This window comes from Ciconia boyciana, chromosome 3 (genome assembly GCF_034638445.1).
Source record: "Ciconia boyciana chromosome 3, ASM3463844v1, whole genome shotgun sequence".
NCBI classification, from domain to species: domain Eukaryota; kingdom Metazoa; phylum Chordata; class Aves; order Ciconiiformes; family Ciconiidae; genus Ciconia; species Ciconia boyciana.
This window is the reverse complement of record NC_132936.1, coordinates 29,248,818-29,271,410: the sequence shown is the minus strand read 5'-3', so window position 1 is coordinate 29,271,410 and position 22,593 is coordinate 29,248,818. Positions and strand designations below refer to the sequence as shown.

The following is a 22,593-nucleotide window of genomic DNA, read 5'->3' as shown; positions in this document are numbered from 1 at the left end:
CTCATATAGCCTCGCCTCATATGAAAGATGCTCCAGTCCCTTAATCATCTTAGTGGCCCTATGATGGACTCACTCCAGTAACTCTGTATTTTTCTTATACTTGGGAGCCCAGCACCGGACACATTACTCCAGGTGAGGCCTTGCCGGTGCTGAGTAGGGAGGAGTAATCACCTCCCTTGACCTGCTGGCAATGCTCTTCCTAATGCAGCACAAGATACCATTGCCCCAAGGGCACGTTGCTGGCACCTGGTCAGCTTGTTGTTCACCAGAACCCCAAGGTCCTTTTCTGCAAAGGTTCAGAAAACTGCTTTCATGCCAGTGAGCCACCAGCATGTGCCTGGGGTTTTTCCTCCCCACGTGTAGGACTTTGCACTTCTCATTTAACTTAATGAGATTCCTCTTTGCCCATTTCTCCAGCATATCAAGGTCCCTCTGAATGGTGGCACAACCCTGTTCGGTATTAGCCACTCCTCCCAGTTTTGTATGAACTTCAAACTTGCTGAGGGAGTACTCTGTCCCATCATCCAGGTCACAAATAGAGGTGCTGAACAGTATTGGACCCAGCACTGACCCCTGGAGTACACCGCTAGTGACTGGCCTCCAGCTGGACTTTGGGCCACTGATCACAACCCCTGGGCCCAGTCATCCAGACAGTTTTCAGTCCACTTCATTGTCCTCTAATCTAACCTGTACTTTGTCAGCTTGTCTGTGATGATGTTAAGGGAGATTGTGTCAAAGACTTGACTAAGGGTGAGGTAATCAACATCCACAGTTCTCCCCTCATCCAGCAAGCCATTCTTTTCATTGTGGAAGGCAATGACATTGGCCAAACATGATTTCCTCTTTGTAAGTCCATGCTGACAACTCCCAGTCTTGTCCTTCATGTGTTAGAAAATGCTTTCCAGGGGAATTTTCTCCATCACTTTCCCAGGGACTGAGGTGAGGCTGAGCAGCCTGTAGTTCTGCAGATCTTTATTCTCGCCCTTTTTGAAAATATTAATGATACCTGCTCTCTTCCAGACTTCAGGAACCTCTGCCAATTGCCATGACCATTCAAGGATATTTGAGAGTGGCCTCATGATGCCATCAGCCAGCTCAGCACTCGGGTTCAGCCTGGTAGGCCCCATGGACTTATGTGTGTCCGGTCTGTTTAAGTGCTCCCTAACCTGATCCTCCTCCACGGATGGAGAGTCTTCCTTGTTCCAGACCTTCCCTGTGGTCTCAGGGGCCTGGGTTTCCTAAAGGCAGGTGAGACACCTATTCATGCTGTAGGAAGGCACCTATTCACGCTATAGAATATGGTTTAGATGCTACTCTCAGTATTGCTCTAGCCTCACATGTGAGTGAGCAGTTCCCTCCCCAGCAGAGATTTGTGGGACATGTCAAGAACTGGGAACTGCAGAAGTATGGACAGTTGGATGGTGCACAGTTCCTCAGAGCATCAAGAAGGAATATGATGGGAAAGGCTTCTGTGTCCTTATGGTCTATTTTAGTTATGGAAGTGTGTTTACTTAATGGATTAGTTTAAATAATAAATGGACTGTAGGTGGAAAAAGACTGATCCTGACTACAAATTTAACAGCAGACAGTCCCAGACTGAGGAGCCAAGATAGCATCTGATACCCAGTAATAATATCCAGTGGATATATCAACACTAATTTTGTGTCTTTTCATAGTCGCATCTTTTTTATCTACTTCAAACAATGACATATTCTGTTTGTTTGAGACTTTGTCCATCCATCAAGACAGATCTTCTTTATTAATTGTCAAGTAAGTACCCATGGAAAGTAATAAATCATGGAAAAATTACTTCTTGAATCAGGTAGTTAGTTCGTCTTGATCAAAGCCCTAGCTTTTTTATAGAAGCCTAACAAAAATAGAGCAGAGTCAAGCTGAACAGTTATGATTTCCATTTCTAGCCTTTCTTCCAAGCTCAAGGTAGAGTTGCCAGTGCTGGCCTTAAACAGCCATGGAGTGCTTTTCCTCAACGATGGTTGTGTTCCCAGCCAAAATCTTACTCCTATTTTTGACCCTTGAAAATACAAGTTCATCTGCTGACATCTTTCTACAAATTATTTTCTGCTTACAAATACTTATCAGTGCTTGAGAACCTGGTGTCTTGGGGTTGGTTTTTTTTGTGTGTGTGATCTGTGGAAATTCTGTTTTCCAAATCTTCAAAAAGGTGTCCCTGATGGGAAAAAAAGGGTTAGTGGGAGTTAGTGTGGAAGAAACAAGTGTTTTTCCAAAGGCCAAAACCAAAATTATAGTTAAATAACAGTAGATTCTGGTAAAGTAAGGGAAAGGAGAGATCCTCTCTTCTAAGACCTAGCAAATTTAGGAAATCTTAGCCACCAAAACTTTTGTAGATTTGAATCAAGATAGATTCTTATTCCTGTGCTGAATTTCTCTGGTACTGTGACCTCTTGCAAAAAAAGAACCAGAACATCCAGTAAGATGGGGATATTAAAAAAAATAGTAAAAGATAAAGAATGAAAGTGAGTTTTTCTAGCACACTGCTGGAACAACCTGAAGGATTTTCTGGTTGGAAGCTCTCAAATGAATAGTTTCTCCTAACTGTGAATTATGTTCGGAGAAATAGAAAATTCAGAAATTACAAAAAGCAAAGAGACCCAATAGGATACAGAAGATAGATTCTAAGTCATGCTTGAGTCTTTAACCAGTGTCATGAATGAGTGATTTAGATTGCTTAAAAAAATCACCGTCAAAGTTATTAGCAAAAGTGGTTTTAATGTGATTTGTAAAAGTGTGACTTAACAAAGTTCGATGGCAAGGTTCACTCTATTAATTACTGCATGGAAGAAACATACACAGGAAAATTGCAATACACTCGAGTTAAGGTGATTCACAGAGAGACCGAGGATACAAAAGGGTTCGGAGGACCCTCCCGTTGAGTCACGAGGTTCAGAATAGACCCCCTTGCTTTCTAAACTCCTGAGGGAGCTTAGGTGTGGGTAGGTCCAATCTTAGTCTCAGACTTGGGCAGCAGTTTATGTCTAAGGGATTATATATGCAAGATGTATCAATTCAGCAGGCAATCAAAGTTACCAAGACAAAATCAAAGTTACCATACTGCAAGGTTATGTGCAATATCGGTCGCTTACCAAAGATCTGCTGTTGGTAAAAGGTCTCTCTGCCTCGAGGAGCAACCTTGGGAGGTGTCCCTGCTCGAGGGGAGATCACTGCCATGCAGCCATGCTGCCTGGCAGGGAGAGCTCAAAGAAGGCTCACTTTGGCTGTCATACTTATAGATAAAGTGGTTGGCTCGTAGTCAAATTACATGCGATGAAAAAGGTATGTATGAGTCTCCTTGTACCCACAACTTTCTTTGTTCCTTGATAAATGAGTCTTGGAAAAGCCACCCGCTATTCATGTGCTAACTGCATGATCGGTGTTCCAAGCTCATATGCATCAATGCTCACTGTGCCACTCTGCTCCTTTGTGGGTTTTCAGAGAACAGATGGGGACCAGAGGAGTTCTTGACCTGGTCACGGCTCAGGCCTTTACCTCCTTTGGAGCCGGTACGAAACTACTGCTAGTTTGGTTAAGAGGCTAAGTGCATCCATCACACTCCACCCCGTGACTACAGTCAATCCACTTTATTGACTCATAGTGTGGTAGTACGGTTACTTCTTGCCTCTATGTCATAAATATGTGGCGTATTGCAGATCAGTGGTAAGAGTCCAATTAGTTGCTAAGCTTTTTAGATAAGCACCCTAATTAATGTTAGTTATATAGCATTTCACACACAGAATCAATTGATTGTATGCATTTTACATGCTGGATTGATGTAATTTGTTTCACTTTTTGCCAAACTTTGATATACATAATGATTATAAGCAATAAACATAATAAGGTTAAAACTAACAAAACTGCAATGGGATGCAGCATCAAATTCAAAATTCCAGTTGCTGTTGGGGACCATCCAAAAAGAGTTTCACAACAGTGATGTTCTCCATCTTTCTTCACTCTTTCTAGGACATGGTGTATCTCTTCTGCATCATGATGGATGGTAATCAGGGTTCTTTGTCCATTGTTTCAAATTCGTTTTAGCAATTGGTTCAGGTCATCATGTTGCAACAGTTTTCTCACCAATGTGAGATTCATTCCAATAGGGGTAGGTAATAAATCTTGATACAGCATATAATTAGATTGTACCAGTTGGTGGATTGTGACAGGAGCTGAATAGTTGAAGTCGCATCCCATAATTTTGGTAAAATTACAAATACAAATATTTGAGTGATTGTATATATCTACAGTGGTATTGTCTATAAATATAGAATCACAAAGGGTTCTCATACAAACACATCCATTTCCAACATATACAAGTACAGTTTCAGGGGTTTCATTAGGATGTATTTCAAAATGACAAACACATTATTCTGTGTCAAGACAAATGTCCTGGGCCTTAATGCTATTACTTTCAGAAATAAATCCCTGTTGTTCCCGTACAACGCATGCATCAACATCAATAGTTTGCCATTGTTCACATTTTGTTGGGCGCATACTCTGTGTTCTAATGGACAGAGGACAGTTCCATTGTGATTTAATCCCAGTGCAATGATTTGGTATATGGTGTATATCGAAGCATTGCGTATTGTCAGAACAAAAGCTGTGGCTTTACTGTCAGTAGGTTCATAGGTAAAATTGACTAGATGCCACCAGGATTGGAATTTCTTTTGAAATTCAGTTGTGTTGTCCCAGATTACTTTTTGAATTTCAGTGGGTAAGGTGGCCTCTTCATATTCTCTTAAAATTGCTGCCACAGTAGATTTCACCCACAACTGAGAAATATGTATGGTACAGAATGTACTATAGTTACCATATTGATTAGCAAGAATAAAGGAAGTGAGGATCTCCATCCCGTGCATCGGGCTTGTTGGCGTATAAGCCAAATTTGGTCATGCTGACGAAGACTGCTCCTGTGAGAAGGATAAGCAATCCTTCGACGGTTGACCCAATCTCCAGGGGAGGTGTGCTGGTATCATTCCTGGAAAGGGAAAACAATACAAGTCTCGGTGCAGCTTTTCCAGACGGGTTATCCCTTAGTGGCTCAACTTGTTTAACTGCGCGGACTAAAGACAAAAGTCCCTTTTCCCATTCAGAATATCTCTGTTCTGTCTCTTTAAATGCAGTCAAGCTAAACATTAAAGGTCTTTTTGGTCCACTCGGCCCGGTCTGGAATGGATTGCAATAAGTACCATGTTCTGCAAAATCCCATTCTGCTATAATAGGGTCGCGGGGGTGTACTGGCCCCAGTGACTGATATGTTTTTAATTCCTGTATTAGGGTTTTGACTGCCTCTTCGTGTTCTGGGTTGCATTTCCACGGTTTTCCCTTTCGTAAAAGTGAGTATAGTGAGTGAGCAATATTAGAAAATCCAGGTACATTTCCTCCAGTATCCTAAAGTACCCATTAGTTGTTGTAATTATTTCCTAGATTGGGGCATCTGTAACTGTTCTATTTTACTTAGGGTGTCTGGTGGGATTGCTGCACACTACCTGCAATCCACCAAGTACCTAAAAATTTTACTTCTCTACTCGGTCCCTGACATTTTTCAGGTAGAACTTCAACTTCTGCTTTATGTAGTACTTGCCACCCTGCTGCTGCTGCTTCTCCCACCTTTTCAGGGAAGATCCCTCCAATTAGGATATCATCTGTATATTGGTACAGTTTCACATCTTGAAGGAGTGAGACTGTCTGTAAGAGTTCAGCAAGCGCAGCATGAGCAATCGTGAGTGAATGTTTATACCCCTGCGGGAGTCTGTTCAAGGTGTATTGTATACCTTCCCAAGTAAAAGCAAATTTCTCTTTGTCCTCCTCCTGCAAGGGGACCATAAAGAACATACCTTTCACATCGAGCACTGCCATCCATGGATGTGCGGCCGCTTGTAGCGTGGCTGTTAAAGTTGCAATATTAGGTACTGCAGCTGTTAGCGGGATTGTGTTGGCATTTAAGTGCCAATAGTCAATTGTGAGACGCCGTCTCCCATTCGGCTTTCGGACTGGCCAGACTGCTGAATTAATTGTATGGAGAGTGGGTTCTGGAAATAATGTGCCATTTTTCCAAGTGTGCTATTACTTCAGAAATTCCGTTTCGTGCTGCTGGGTATTGCGGTACATTAGTAACCTTTGAATCAGGGAGCACGGGGGCTGCGCGGAGTACACACACTGCAGCCTCCCAGTTTCTATCAGGGTTAGGGTTAATATTTGAACCAAAGGACCATACACTGCCATCAGGCAGGCGCCAGGTCCAGCCGTTCAAAACATCAAAACCCCATATATTTTCATTGTGGTCTTTGATTGCAAAGCGAGTAGACAACGTGCGTTCCTCGCCTGGGAGCCATAAATTAACTTTCACTGTTTGGCAAATAGTACTTGCTCTGTTCACTCCGGTAATTTTAACTCTCTGCCATCCAGGTCACGCACCCAGCTTCTTGGCATTCTGTTGTGTTAGTATTGAAATTTGTGCTCCCATATCTATTAGAAATTTTACCAGTTGTCGTTGAGGGCCAACTGGAATCAGAGTGTATTCTGACCCATTTAATGATGGGTCTAGCCTCATAGTCAGAGGAATCTGAGGGGAGCAAGGGGTCATCATTTCCCTCATCATGGTCATCAGGATCACCCCAAATATCACCATCCCAATCGTCTGGGGACACTATCAGTTTCCTAATTTGCATGGGGTTAGGGGGATGTGAGGCCCGCATGAGCATCATCTCGATCTTTTCTTCCAACTTTTGTGTTTTCTCCTTTTCTTCCTGTAATTGTTTCTGCAGCTGCTCAGTTTGCAAAGACAGTATTAATTCAGCTGCCTTTCTGCCTTCTATTTCTTCTTTTTGGTCTTGCTCCTTTTTATTGTTATTTTTCCTATACTGATAAGCAGCTTCTAAACAGGTACCTAGCATTTTGCAAATAATTCCTTTCCCTTTTCCATCCTTTATATGCCCCCTGGCCACTTATAGCTGTTCTTTCATAGCTTCCCAATCACGCCAATTATCATGAACCCATTATGCTGAGAATTTGGGACTCAGACTTATTCCATGCTTCTGTAAGTAATCAGTGATAACTTGCTATCCTGCCAACTACGCCAGTTTGTCGCAAATGAGTGATTTAGATTGCTTAAAAAAATCACCGTCAAAGTTATTAGCAAAAGTGGTTTTAATGTGATTTGTAAAAGTGTGACTTAACAAAGTTCGATGGCAAGGTTCACTCTATTAATTACTGCATGGAAGAAACATACACAGGAAAATTGCAATACACTCGAGTTAAGGTGATTCACAGAGAGACCGAGGATACAAAAGGGTTCGGAGGACCCTCCCGTTGAGTCACGAGGTTCAGAATAGACCCCCTTGCTTTCTAAACTCCTGAGGGAGCTTAGGTGTGGGTAGGTCCAATCTTAGTCTCAGACTTGGGCAGCAGTTTATGTCTAAGGGATTATATATGCAAGATGTATCAATTCAGCAGGCAATCAAAGTTACCAAGACAAAATCAAAGTTACCATACTGCAAGGTTATGTGCAATATCGGTCGCTTACCAAAGATCTGCTGTTGGTAAAAGGTCTCTCTGCCTCGAGGAGCAACCTTGGGAGGTGTCCCTGCTCGAGGGGAGATCACTGCCATGCAGCCATGCTGCCTGGCAGGGAGAGCTCAAAGAAGGCTCACTTTGGCTGTCATACTTATAGATAAAGTGGTTGGCTCGTAGTCAAATTACATGCGATGAAAAAGGTATGCATGAGTCTCCTTGTACCCACAACTTTCTTTGTTCCTTGATAAATGAGTCTTGGAAAAGCCACCCGCTATTCATGCGCTAACTGCATGATCGGTGTTCCAAGCTCATATGCATCAATGCTCACTGTGCCACTCTGCTCCTTTGTGGGTTTTCAGAGAACAGATGGGGACCAGAGGAGTTCTTGACCTGGTCACGGCTCAGGCCTTTACCTCCTTTGGAGCCGGTACGAAACTACTGCTGGTTTGGTTAAGAGGTTGAGTGCATCCATCACAACCAGTCCTTGAGCTCCCCTCAGATGTTGTGGTTTAAAAAAACAAAGGGAAACAAGGCAACATTTTCAAATACTGTGTTGGCTGTATAAAACTGAGTTGATGGTGCATTGCATTGCATTCTGCAGATGCATCTACATCTGCATACAGCCTTTTTCCTTCATTCTGGATATTTTAAGTTGGTGCTGGGAAATGGTCCTAGAGAGGTGAAGGAAAGATTGCTTTGCCAATAGGACAAAACCTGGAGAAATTTGAAATGCTCCTCGTTTATGCAGTGCACCTGGCAGTGTTTGAAAAGCTGTTGATTAGGTTTCTATGGTGTATCTTTAATTTCTTTATATCTAGAATTATATCTAGAAATGTTTAACAAGAACTTATATATTTACAAATACTCTCCAAGATGCTTAATTTCTGCCAATCTGAAATGAACCCAAATGAAGGCAATTGATGAAGTGAAATTTCCACTTAAAGAAGATGACCTGGTGCACTCCCCAGACAGCTGCAGAAATGTGGCACTTGTAAGGCCCTGCTTATATTAAGAAAGGCTTGTTTGGAGGTTTCCCAGTATTGAAAAAACTATGGGATAAGCTCGGTAAGAGAGGAGAAGTAATTTATTGGTCAGTAATATGTATTGTAATATTTCAAAAAGATTCTTCTAACAGCGCTTTCAGCCTACTCTTGCTTCAAAACCCTTTTGATAAGGATACGGATGATAGTCCTTACCAGTCTGGAGTCAGTATATACTCAAGAGCACAAATGACATTCAAGGGGAGCAGTTTATTACAGCGGAGTTGAGAGTCTCCAGAGAAAAGGTAGAACCACTTGAGAGTAAATAAATTAATTATAGTTTTCCTTTTGTTTTGCTCCTGTTCTTTATACAGAAGGAAGTGTAGGATTGGGATGGGCTTGCTTTTGGGGTTCTTGAGATTGAAGAATCCTGGGACACAGCTTTGCAAATATTTCAGAATAAAAATAAATTCACAATCACCCAGCTGGCATGCACATGGTGATGGCGGTTGTCCAGAGAGTATTTCTGGGAAGTTAGTTGCAAACTCTTCCTTTAGCAGAGACAAGGAAGTCGATGCTCAAAGGGAAGAGTACAGGCAAGAAGAGGTGTCTGTTATCTGTCTTCTCATTTTTGTCACGTGCAGAAAAAGAAAGCTAATGGTCTAGCTGCTGGTGAACGGACCTACAGGAGCAGACTTGAGAGCAGTTAAAAATTTTAAGTTTGCGTACCCTGAAATCACCAAGTTGAGTGATGAAAAAATCTGGGTTTTTAACAGCAATATCAGGTATGATAATTCTTAGAATGCCTCAGTGAGGCTCTGGGATGACAGCAGGAAAGCCTGGACTCCAAAATTTCAGGTTAAGGCAGAAATTTTCAACCCAAGTTATTTATAGGAGGTTTTAGGAATCCAGGAGAATCCTGAGACCCAATCCACTTAGCCCGAGCAGTGGTGGGTGTAAATAACAGTGTGGGGTAGTCAGGCCTGCCCAGGAGAGAGCTGGAACGGAGAATTTAATCTCATAAACCCCAGGGCTGGAAGGCTTAAATGCCATAAATTAATCTACCTTTGCTGCTAAGTAGGATTAGTTGCAGCCACCAGAAGCTGAGAGTACTCAGCACCTTGAGGTGTGATGAAGTCGTGTGTGTTTGCCTTGGCTTGCTATGCTGAATTTAAATGCGTAATGAGACATTAATATCCAGTACCTATCCAGATTTGGCATTAAAACAAATGGCAGACATTGATAATTTAATTAAATTAAATATATTTCAGTTTTAATTAAATACATTTCAGTTAAAATAATTGATCATTTGAATTATGAAAAAAAGATATAAACTAGTCTCAGTTAATTCCATTTGTAGCACTACTTCCTTCAACAAAACAACAGTGATGAAGTTACTGTTATTTTGTTAGTGTCCACTCATATTAGCTATGATGAGGTGAATTATTATATTGAAAGACGAGGTATTTAGTTGTTCTAAACTTGACACATTTAATTAAATTTAGGACATTTTACTTGATTTGAATGGAAAAGCAGAAAGAATGTCTAGCACAGATTTCCATGCTTCTAAAATCAATAATGCAGAACTGGGTTAATTATGGTTAAAAAATAGCTTGGAACTAATGGGTTCACAATCACTTGTATTCAGTTCCAAATACTTTCACTGTAAGTCTATATAATTTTTTAGTTGGAAAATATGTAATGGAAGGCGACAGCTATTTATTCCATTGATGTTAAGATAGCTCACCATAGGTTTTCTAGCAGCATAGAAGACACATGAGGAACCAATAGTCAGTGCATCATTCAGCTAATAATATTGTGTTCCCAGCTGAGGCTTATTAACACTAGCTATTAGTTTTAGATAAAAATGAAGTTACATTTTTAGTTATATGACTAAAACGTCTTTATCTCCACAACTTGCCACCTGCCCCAGCTTTTTGTCACAGAAAAGTACTGAAATCAGTGGGATCTTTTTTCTTAGTCAAGAATATAGGGCTGATTTTGTGATTCTAGAGCAAAATCAAGGGTGGAATTTGAGACCATCAGGGGTTGTCCTAACAGCCAGCAAGGCTCTGGGTGCCTGGTTTGGGTGCGTTTGTGGGGTTTGTCTGTGTGGGGTAACTGTCCTGAAGTCCTGAACACAGACAGAGTCAGTGGCTCTTACACGTGGGCTCTGAATCGACATATAACATTTGTGCTGAATGGGAAGCCTGCTTGGCAATTCAGCTTATGTGACACTTGGCTAACAGCTGCTGGGACCCTCTTTCCAGCTGGAATTAGTGAGTCCAGTTTTAAGGTGGCACTGAGCTCAGCAGGGTACTTCAGTGCATTTGGGTCGTGCTCTCTCCTATGTTGAAACACCTCCTGAATCTGAGCTTGTATTTCTAGGATTAAAGAAAAAAGATCACTCTCTTAAGTCTCATTTCCTAATCACTCAACTGTATTTTCACTATCCCGATTCAGACTGTGAATTTAAGAAAGGAGATTTATGGCCAGGATAATGTTAGCCATATTACTAATTAGTAATATTTCCTTAGGAGCCGGTCTACAATATATGCTGTATTTTAAATACCTATACTTGTTTTCATACAAATTTCATAAACAATTACAGAATCTTTTTGCTTTAGCTATTTAGGAAAGACTGAAGAATTAGTTCTAATATAAAAGAGCAATTAACATTTGGCTTGGAAAAAGTTCTATGAGCATTCCTTTCACCTAGTTCTCATGTGTGCGTTATCTGCTATAAGAAAAAGAAAGCAATATTTCATCTCTGTGAATAAAAAAGAAAGTAACTTAGTAATTCCTTTTTTGTGAATTTCTGACTCATAGCACAGAATTAAATTTAATAAGGTTTTTCTTTGATAAAGGGCCTGATTAATAGCTTCAAAGAGACCTAGACATTTTGATACTATTCAGTGATGGACATTCATAATAAGCAGGGAGGACCACCATATATGAACTTATATACCATTATTTAAATATTATAAAAAATTAAAACAAATGTAAAAAAATATTTGCAAGTGCAGAACTGTATGCATTGCAGTAGATAAGAAACTAGGTAGGGTCACTCTTTTAAAATACTTTTAAATACTTTAAAAATACTTTGATATATCTATAACAGTATAATAATGTGAAATGGAAAGAAACCGAACATGTGTTTTCCAAGGCCATTTTACCTCCTTCCCCTCTTTTCCCCTTTCAGTGCCATGTATAATTGCTGATTGTGTTGCTTGGAAATGATGGAAAAGTATTGAATGTTATTTGTTTCTTTTATTACAGGAAATATGTTCAGATATTAGGAAGCTGGAGTTTAATCTTCAGTGATAAGATTATCATTGTGAAACTCTTTAAAAGTTTAGTCTAAATTCTATCATGTTGCGTTTCTATTAAAATAAACCAGTTTCTATGAAAATACACTGTTGGGCTTGCGTGTCAGAAATGAAGTTGAAGAAGTTATATGCTAATGAATCTAGTATTATCTAGGGAATATGATAGCCAAGTCTGACTTTTTTTATCCCATTTGCATCTCTCCAGTATACCTGAGGTTTTCCTCTTGAGAATACAGTTTGCTCCTGTGTCCAATGCATATCATCAAGATTACCTGATGCAGGAATATACCATATTTGGAGCAATACTTAAGTGTATGCAGAAGCTGGGATGAAATACAGAAGCTTCTACACTAAATGGAATATCTTGCTATAAACACATCTGTTTAAAAGCTGTTTTTCCACTTCTGGCTGCTGTTTATAAATAGATTTTTTACCTGTAAGTTTTATGGCACCATGCCACATGACAGCCTACATCTCTCCCTCCGCTATGCTACCATTCCTTGGGTTAATAGTTGTGCTTGATCTGGATATTCAGTTGCTTCTGTTCAGATGTTCTCAGTGAGAGGGTCCTTCAGCCGTGGAGCTTATTTCACTTTTCCCCTCAAGCCTAGACTGTTTGTATTTGATCTAAAGCCGGTCTTCTTGTGCAGCCACCTGGGGAGGGATGGGTTAGATGCACTGGCCATGATGCAATGTAAGCAGCTAAAAGATTTTGAGAGGCAGAACTTTTTGCTACCTGGTAATAAGCAGGAATTAGCTGATATTCTGTTAAAAAATAAAAAATAAAAAAAGCAGTGGTAATTGTGTTAAAGTACCTGAAACCTTCTTTAATGCATGCTGCAGAGCAGAAAAGGAGACATTATAAATACAGATGCCATATCTCCTGGTGGATAATCTTATTTACAAGAGTTTGTGCAATAACAAAATAAAATATATTCTTATTAAATAATAACAAATATAGAACTGATAACATTTTTATCATGTTATGTATTAAATTGTTGAGCTTGAAACTCTGACAATATTTTCACCTATATCTGGCTGCATTAATTATAGCACTTGCTCATTTTTATACAATTCATTCCTAATCTTTCATACACCATCTACTTTAAAAAGAGTGGAGAGACACTTGGGAATGAGTATATCTGTACTTGGTATATGGTCTCAGCTTTTCTTTGTAAATTATTTTCTACCTCCTGTTACTGTTTGTCATTTCCTTGATCATCTTTCCTTTTGTATCGAATCTTATTCTGAAAAGACAAAACCTACAACATCTTATACCTGATGCATACCTGCCTAATGGAATTATTAAATCAGCTTTTTTAAACTTACATACTTGAGAAAGTATTTTTTGCTAATTTATTCAGCTTGCCATTTGTTTTGTTTTTCCAATGGCATGATTTCAACTTGTCTTATTTGATATGTTTCTTCCCTTTCCTTTCAACATTTTTTGTTTATTTATTTCTATATTTGTACTCTTTCTCACTTGAAGTTTGGCATAAACTTCAGAAATTGAATCTAAATTATTTTAATATTTTTAGTTTCTGTACAGTTCAGATGGTGACCCTGAGATTCAACAGCAGCATCTTTTCACTCTCTTTTCCTCATGCTTATTGAATTTAGTGTGGAGAGAGGGACTCCTTGCATACCTGCTTGTTCTCCTGTGATTGTCTTCTGTATTATTAACACTGGCTACCCATAAATCTCTCAATTCTGAAACTAATTTAGATTATAGCAGTTCAAACCAAGCAGATTTAAAATATCTTTGATTCCAGCAGTGAAAATTGCTCTTGTATTTTTACAGTGCTATTACAGACCATCTTCCCAGCATGTCTTGTTTTATTTTTTTCCTTAGTATGCAAAAAAGTCTTGACTCTGGGGAGGATGTGCTATGCTGTTTAGTTTGGGTTAGTCAGATTTCTGTGTAGAAGGAGTGCATGAGAAATACAGATACTGCGTTTTCTGCCTTGACCTCTGACTAGGCAGAATGCCAAGGCACTGCTGCCTCTCCAAAGCCAAGCCCTGATGGTGGCCTGAGGTTTCTGGAAGGAGTTTCCGTGCCTGCTGCTACGACTGACAAAGGAAGGAAAGTCTTCATTCTTTTTCTCGCTGTCAGTCCAGCTTTGCCCCAGTCTGTGCCACCAGTTTCTTCCCCGCCAGGCAGCTGTGCCAGGCAGCGATGCTGCTGGTGCTGGTGCTGGTGCAGTGCCATCAGGAGAGGAGACAATGCTGCTCTGGTCAGAGTATCAGCGATATGGGTGGTCTTGTTTATTCTGAGCCTACAAAAATCTACCTAGACACAGGCTATGGCTAAACTGAATGATCGAAGAGAGATTCAGGGTTCCTGAAGGGATCCAGGCACAGGATCTAGACCAGAACCCAGGTTAGTCTGGAGAAATCCTTATTCTGGAAAAACAGAGGGCCAAACACACAGGCTATGCTCCCATCCCCACAGCTCCTCTGTCGAGACACAGGGCTGCTGTGATGAATCGCCCTTCCGCCAGCTCCTGCTCCCAGCATGTTACAGCTGGGTCTGTGGTGGCCGAATTTAATATATTCTCTATCTATCTCCTGACTTAGAATCAGACCACAGTTATTAATAGATTTCAGTATATGTTAGTAGCATTATTAAGAACATTTCTGCTCTGCATTTGTAATAGACTTAGTGCTTGCCAAGACAGTCCTTACTCCAAGGACAGCTCATGTTATCTTAACCCTATATTGCAATAAGTCAAAAAAATCCTAATGTTGCTCTAAAGACTAATTCCTGTGTCATGTATCAAGTTCAGTTGCAATGTACTATGTGCGATCAACTTGTACAGATTATCACCTAATGGGATTTTTAAAAGTTCTAAAATTATTCAGAAGCCATAAAAGAAAGGGCACTCAACAAACCCGTAGTAAGATATTTTCTTGCCCAGACTTCTCATCCTTCTTTGCTCTTTGCAGTCTCCTCAGGTTGAGCAGCATCTCTTGTTTACTGTGCCACGTGGGACCGAGAGAGTGCAGCTGCAGCCGGGCTGGATGAGACAGGCAAACTAAACAAGAGTAAACGTGTCTGAATTTTGCTGGCTGGCTGCTGTTGCCATCCCTGTTATCCTTGACAGGGGACTGCAAACCTACAGCAGTGGATTATCAGGAGGCAATACAGGTCCCATCTGGCATAGCTGGGGAAAAAAAAAGATGCATAGGTACTATGTATAGCTTGTTACTTTCTTTGGCTTTAATGTAGACTATAGTAAACAGTTACTCCAGCCTTAAGAGCAATTAGTGATCTCAGTAGTGGAGCTCCAACAAACAGCTGGGAAAGAGCAGTGGCAGTCCTACTCCTCTCCTTGCCTCCTTTGAAGTTGAAGCAACAGGGTTTTCCTGGAGGAAGACCAGCCATATCACATGCCTTCCAGCCTAGGACCCAGTGTAAACATCCAGTGTGAATCCATAACGATTTCTTTCGGAGTAGGTGGCTACACCGCCCGCCCTGCAGCCTGCTATATGCCCTCTGTTCATATTACCAGTTCCCTTATATATCCCCTTCAAGTGACAGCTGTAAATAAGCACATGTCTCTGGCAGCCAGGATTCACTCGGAATTAAATTCATGGATAGGGAGCTGTCAGCTAACTGACTTCTGTGGCATCGTAGCTGTCATTTGAATAAATTACAGACCACAGTATCCGTTTGGGAGACTGTGAGCAAGAGGAGTGGAATAAATTGGGGCAAATGGCTGAAATTTAATACAGGTTTCTGCAATTTTTCAGACATCATGCTCCCATCTTCAGTGTGGTTATTTTGTGTGGCTAACAGCATTTCCGTGTAAACCGGAATAATCTTCTGTTGAAAGCTCTCTTTAGTATGGAAAAAAATATTAAATTGAATATACAATTCGATGAGGCTTATTTTGCTCTGTTCTAGCAAAGACTAAAATATCTGGATCGAAGTTTCATAGCAGTTGCCTATGCACAATTTACACTCTGCGATTGGCAGCTTCTCTTCAGATGCCAAGGAGCAAGATGTACCCCCTCCCTTCTACGCTGCTTGTAGAGTGTGGTGCCCCATGCTGATGATGCCAGGCAGATTTAATTGTGCATGCTCAAAGAGAAAAATGACATCCACGCTTGGGTTAGTGCTCTCTGTGGCAAGCTGACAAATCCCCCAGCTGTCAGCTAACCTCAAAGGCAAGTGTACGTGGCTCCAGCTTATGTCTGCTTGCGTTCTGCCCATAGGCATTTATAAGCTGAAACTCATATTGGCTGCAACACTTTCAGACTGCTACTGAGAGAAATGTATGGTCTGTTTTATGTGTTTCATTCTCTAAGGGTGACCCATAAAGTTAAGGGGTTTTTTTGAGACAGAGTATAAGCAGGTAAAGACAGAATTTTTTTGCATATGTGGCAAGTGAAAGGGCATAATGTTTACATCTATGGATCTGGCTACGTTGCTGATTGCTTAGAGAAAATCTTTTCTTCCTTGGGTTCAGATGGATTATATTTATATTTTTATGTATTTATTGGGGTTACTGGCTGCCAGAGAACTGCATGCACACAATATGGCCTTATGTCAGTGCCAATATATATGGGCAAATGCAAAGAGGCATATGTGGTGCTAATGCAATATCGGAGTCATGGAGGAGGACTTCTGGCAGAAGCATTGTCACTTGTGTTGCACTGCAGGCTGTCCATCTAAACCTGTCATTACCTGGCACCTATGCTTTAGTGAAATAATCAGACCAATCTGCGAATGGGCAAAAAGCCATCTTAACAGATGGCTTTGACTGTAGGTAACCAGGAAACCATGCATATACATTAAACATGGGTTCAGAGAGCATGGGTCTTATCTAGGAACATCAAAATAGCTGTCGGTTTTGAGCTCCTCCGTATACTGTTGAGAACGTATGCCATACCCATCAGACACCCACGTAGGGTGGGCTAGAGCCAGCTCCCATGGTTCTGATGAACTTTGTAGGAATTGCTTTGTTGGGCATGGTCTCAGCTACAGATTAGTCTCGTGTTTTGCAATGAACTTTGGATTTGTATTAGAGAGACAAAGAATGAAGTTTGAGGATGCAGTTACATCCACCTAATTTGCATGCCCAGCTGGGGCACTGTCTCACCCAAATTTTACGTGATGGAAAGGGCTATCCAACCTACCTGGCACAATTGTCTAAGTTTCCTAAGTAGACGGTGACAGAGAGAGGCTTTGGATATGTGCAGGGAAAAGTCCAATATTTTTACATTTTCAATGCATTGGAGTCTTAGACCAGGATCTTAGAATATAAAGAAATAACAGGAAATGCCAAATATCTCTGTCGACTCAGGATTTAGTTCACCAAGCTCTTCTGGTACTGAGCAGCCAGTGTTATTCTTTTTTGTAACAGTCTGATACTAAAGCACTCAGCTAGAAAGTGGGAATTCCTGTGTTCTTGGCCTCTTCAGTACAATAAACTGCAGATCCTGACCCCATGAGTCCAGGTGAGTGGTTCTCACCATGCTTTGAAGCTGAATCATAGCACAGCTCCCTCTCGTGAGGCCACAGTGAATACAAAGAAGCAGCGACTCCAGGGAGGTCCTCACCACCAGTTATTTTCACAGGCTTCCCCATATACACAAGGGAGCATGAGGACGATGCCTCTTTTAGTGTCCAAAATTAGTATGTATCTAAAACCAACCAAACAAACAAACAAAAAAGGGCCATATTCACCATCACCTAGCTCCACCTAAAATTCACTGAGACTTTTGTGTCCTATTGGCTGGCTATGGGTTTTCTGAAGCATGTACTCAATGGGAATTTTAGGCGAATTGGAATGTAAGCTACCTGAAAATAGCCCCAAGGAAGCAACATCAGGATTTAGGAGAGATACTCTAGCTTCAGTGAATCTGCACAAATACATGGAGCCCTGGAGCTCTTCTACTGATGCTGAGAGTTGGTCAGGATGCAGAAGTGCTGCAGGAGTCCAAATCCGTCACCTGTTTCCTTTCTGCTACCTGCGCGCGGGAAGAGAGGGTCGCAGGATGGGGCATACGTATGTCTGTGAATGTGGTGCTCTCTCTTGGCAACACAGAGCTTCAGAGAATATGACATGCCTGAGAGAGAAGGAGTGTTTTGTAGTTCAGGCAGTACAGACTGAGATTTCCAGGACCATAGGACCTCTGCATAGGCCAGCTGTAAATTTGAGTTATTAATGCCTCAGGACCTTTGGGAAGCACTTTAAGAGTTACAGAGAAAATAACCTCAAGAAAACATTTATTTTTGTGACTGCTTTTTCACTCCATTAAAATCAAGGAATTTGATGGCTTAAATACAATACGAATACAATTAAGATACCTGTAAATCTGTCCTAGTAGTAGCAACATGTGTTATCAGTATGTGGAGGATAGTCTGCTCTTCACATGATACATAGCTAGCTTAACTGTGTAAGGAATGTGTGTATGCTATAAAATGTCGTCTGTATAAGGGACCAAGTGAGCCCTATTCATACTTCCAAATTGTCAATGTGAAGAATTGTGATTATCGTTTTAGGTTTGACTTGCATAACTCTACATTCTTAAGGTAGTTTGTGTTTAACCTAAATTACTCTCCCCTTAACTAAGGAGTTAGAATGAAATTCAGCTGTCACAGATAAGAGTAATGATATTTATTAATAGTGCAAATCATTCATACACATGGAAAGAATGTAAATATGTGAAGCACATCAGGACAGGAGATCACAGTCCTTAAGGGACTGATTTATCCTGGACTTCTATGAGCCTTTGTTATGCTAATGATAGATATATATTCCCAAAATCCGTTGCGTCTGTCTATGCCTTACCCTTTGATTTCTTTATTAACTCTCCTCCCTTGTCACTACATGTTCTTATTAATTCAGATCAGGTTTTGGAGCTTGCGTCATACTTTGCTATTTTTTACCAGAATGGTTTATTGAGTTGTCTAGCAGCTTACATGCTTTCCCCTCTTTGCTGCACCTCTCTGCCACTGCTGCTAGAAGGGCCCCTGGGTGAGCTGCCACCAGTCAGACCCTGATACTAACAGGTTTCCGTTGTTCCTAGAGCAATCAAGGCAACTGACCCAATTAATCATTTCCAACCCTCATTAATAAGCATAATTTTGGTAATTTGGGGTAAACGTGTTCATGTACTCTAGAATCCTGAATATTTTATCTAAATATGTAATTTATTTTTTAGGTACTTACATAAACATTACGATTTATGATGGCCCTGGGTGCTACTGACTTTGCTAAGGTTGTAAATCCATGGTATTACTAAAGTCAAGCTGCATGTTTAGGTGAATAGTCATGGGCGTGGGTGGTTAGCTCACCTGCAGTGGTTGTTTGCAAACGTTGACCGCCGTGATACGAGTAGATGGCACCCTTAGTATCATCAGTAAATGGAAAAGCTGTTTATAGGTAATAATGTCTTTAAGGATATAAACAAGAGCAAAACATATAGGTTAACGTAGATTATCAGCTGTAAGAATAGCTATAAGACTGTTAAAGAGCTAAAAGAAAAGCTAAGAACTACAGAACATTTCTCATGAGCTTATTTTAATACGAGGAGTAGGGTTTTTTTCTGAAACACAATATACTACTGCAGTGTGTAGCTACTCCATTATACTTTCTTCAGTACAGGTATGTCTTGCAACATCTTGTACTCTCTCTTGGGACTCGATATATATGAAACATCAGCAGCATAATTTTGCTCATGTGGTAGGCCCTGAACTCAGCTACAATTAAATATTCAGCAGGATTATCTCTCTCTAGCTAGACTCCTGTAGCAGTTATGAAAGATTAACTCACTGTTATGTTTCTGTTTAATGAAAGAGTTCAAGTGAGCATTTCTGTTGAAAAGTTCAGATTTCAGGTTACAAATTATGATCTTCATTATGTTTTTTAAAGGGCACATAAGATAAATGATCTATATAAAGTTATAATTTTTTATTGAAATCTTTCTCTTTCAGGATACCCATCCCAGCATCTTAATTACAGTCCTCCTTGTACTTTGTTGTCTTTACCTTGCCGTTTCAAAATACCTTGTACATTTCTTAACTGGACATGCAGTAAATAACCTGTAGAAAAACTAAGGGCATCGCATAACAGAATGGTGCAGATTTGCAGATCTTGCTGTACATTATAAATTTAATTTGGATTTTCTGTTTTGTCAATACTAAGATTTTAAATTATATGTGTGTCTGAGGAAGGAATAGCAGCTTTGAGGCAATTTCTCTATAATTCATTTATACGGCAATGTTCCAAAGGAGAGAGATTAAAGCAGCGACACAGAATTCCAATTTCTGTCCCTTGCAGGTCCTTTCTCCCCCCCCCCATCTTTCTCTTACAAAATTTACTTGCATTATTAATGAAGTTCAGTCCCAGCACTGGTGTGGAATCTGAAGGGTAAACTCAATCAGCAAGTTTGAAGTCCTAATCCTTTTAAAGCCAGTGTGAATAACAGATCATATTAAGCAAGGCACAGTAGATGGTACCTGTTCAGCAATTGCTAGAAATGTGACCTTATTGATTCTATCTGTGTTTTTCTCTCTGTGTTATACAGAGCACATTGATTTAGCACGATGTCTTTGGCTTATTACCATTAATGTTAGAATAATAGAAAAATGTGCAAAAAGATTTGGGGATTGGTGTGAACTGAAAGACATTATCTGGTTTATTATCAAATTAGGGATTTGTTTTTAATTATGATTCTGCTGCAAATATCACGCACTATATTGTATAAATGGGGTTCTTTTCTGAATTTCATTAATAGATTTTACTCCAGCTGCACTCCCTAGATATTTAGAAGGGAAATAGTGACCAGGCCTACACTCTATTAGAACACAACAGGATCAGCATCATATCTTTAAACAGATTTCCTGGACCTCCTCAGGAAGGAGAAGGAATGAGCAATGCCCCGGTTCCATCTCACTGTTCGCTTGGTCTTTAACTTGGCAAAAAAGCGGTGTCACTTGTAATGTGTCCTGGACAGTCACCCACCCAATAAGCTGCAGCATTTTCAGACCCTTGCATGACAGTCAATGGCAGTTGCCTGTGGAAGGATGGAAAGACTGAAGTTTTGAAATTCAATAATCCCTTCTGTTTTGAAACAGTAATTAGCTGTCGCACAGTTCTGCTGCCAGCGAGCGAGCCAGCTACTGCAGTGGGCTCTTATTACCGTGATCAGCAGGCAAAGGCCTGAATATAAAAGGAAGGAAGCTAAAGAAAAAGGAACTTCTGACTGAGACAAAGGTTGCAAAATAAGTAAAAATTGCCCAATATTATGTATTTTGTATTGGTAAGAAAAGGAAATTCATCCGATGTTCTGTTTACTGAGCGAGCAGAAGCTTGCAGTGCTAGAGTAGATACCCTGAAGTCTTAGAATGGGCCTATTTTATATCATTTAACAATTTTATATAGTAAACATAGCTTTGTTACTTATGAGTCCTGAAGAGAGAGCTCCTTTCAGAAGTTTAGTGGATACACAGAATAACTGAAGGCAACATTTAATGATGCTAATTGGTACTGGATTAAATAATCCAATCAAATGACTCTAGTGTAAATTTTGCATGCTGAACTGCAATGTAAGGTGGAATTTGTGTTTTAAGTGTGTAAAGGTAGCCAGGGATGTCTTCCAAAAAATATAAAATATTTATAAAATGCATTTTTTTATCTAATTTCAAGTTGTTTGAGATTGGTACCTTCTGTATGTGAAAGTCCATTTGCATCTTGTCTATAGATATGTTCTTGGTGTCTGCTTTGTCTTTATGCCTTCTATGGCTTGTGTGCTTTATTTTGTGTGTACAAGTTTTTATGGCCACCTTAACTACCCATATAAATTTGTCTGTCCACATATTATAGGTAGTTGTCCACTCCCACTGTATAGTTTTTCAGCAGGTGATAATGCAGAGCAATTCACCCAAATACCATCCATGTAATTTCTGGTTTGGGTGGTTTGGCAGCTCAGCCAAAACACAAAGTTTCAGCAAGTTTCACGTTTTGCATTTCAGGATTATAATGATGAAATTCGCCAGGAGCAGCTGAGAGAACTGTCGTATTTGAACGGTTCTGAGGATTCAGCACGTGGACGAGGCATTCGAGGAAGAGGGATCCGTGTGCCACCTGCAGCACCTTCAAGGTGTGGTAACCTGAGCCATTATGCTAATAGCTTTAGAAAGTGTAAACAATGGTAAAACAAACATAGTTTAAAGAAATATAAAGAAAATCACATACACATCATGGTCAGTAAACCAAAATGTTTTTCTTCTGATAACTTGTGCTGTCTGTGTTGTGCCAGGTTCTCTGATTTGCAGTTCACAGGCTATAGTAGGTGGTATAGAAGTATCAAACAACAAATCAGAGCAGATTATGAAGCCAGTGAACAGATATTTCTAGGAAATAATATTATTATGCCGGCATAGAATTGGTATGATCAGTAGCATAAAATCGTTGGTCAATAAAATGGTATAGTCAGAGAAGGCTACATAGTCTGGATGGAACTTTATTTGCTAAATAATTACTTTTTTTGTATGCATATTATATCTATAATATATATATTGCATTTATATATTATTTATTGTATGGGTTATCAGTTTTATATGAATTTGATTGGCATCATCTAAAAACTTTGGTGTGTGAATGTTTCCTGAATTCTTCAAAGTATTTTTTCATATATAGGTAACAGATAGCTCTGCTTGTTCATAAGGCCAGTGTATAATCTTAAAACACTCTTTCAGACTCATTTTTCACTGTGAACCCTTAAGA

The 22,593-nt window shown here is 40.1% G+C and overlaps 1 protein-coding gene across 2 annotated transcripts in view; it reads left to right on the top strand.

The window, feature by feature from the left end:
• The window catches only part of KHDRBS2 (KH RNA binding domain containing, signal transduction associated 2), a 439,124-nt gene that overhangs the window by 295,311 nt on the left and 121,220 nt on the right, over nt 1–22,593 (top strand). For both annotated transcript variants that reach the window (XM_072857819.1, XM_072857818.1), the window contains exon 5: nt 21,840–21,967. In XM_072857819.1, coding sequence (XP_072713920.1) covers nt 21,840–21,967 — 128 coding nt within the window. The remainder of the gene's footprint in view (nt 1–21,839; nt 21,968–22,593) is intronic.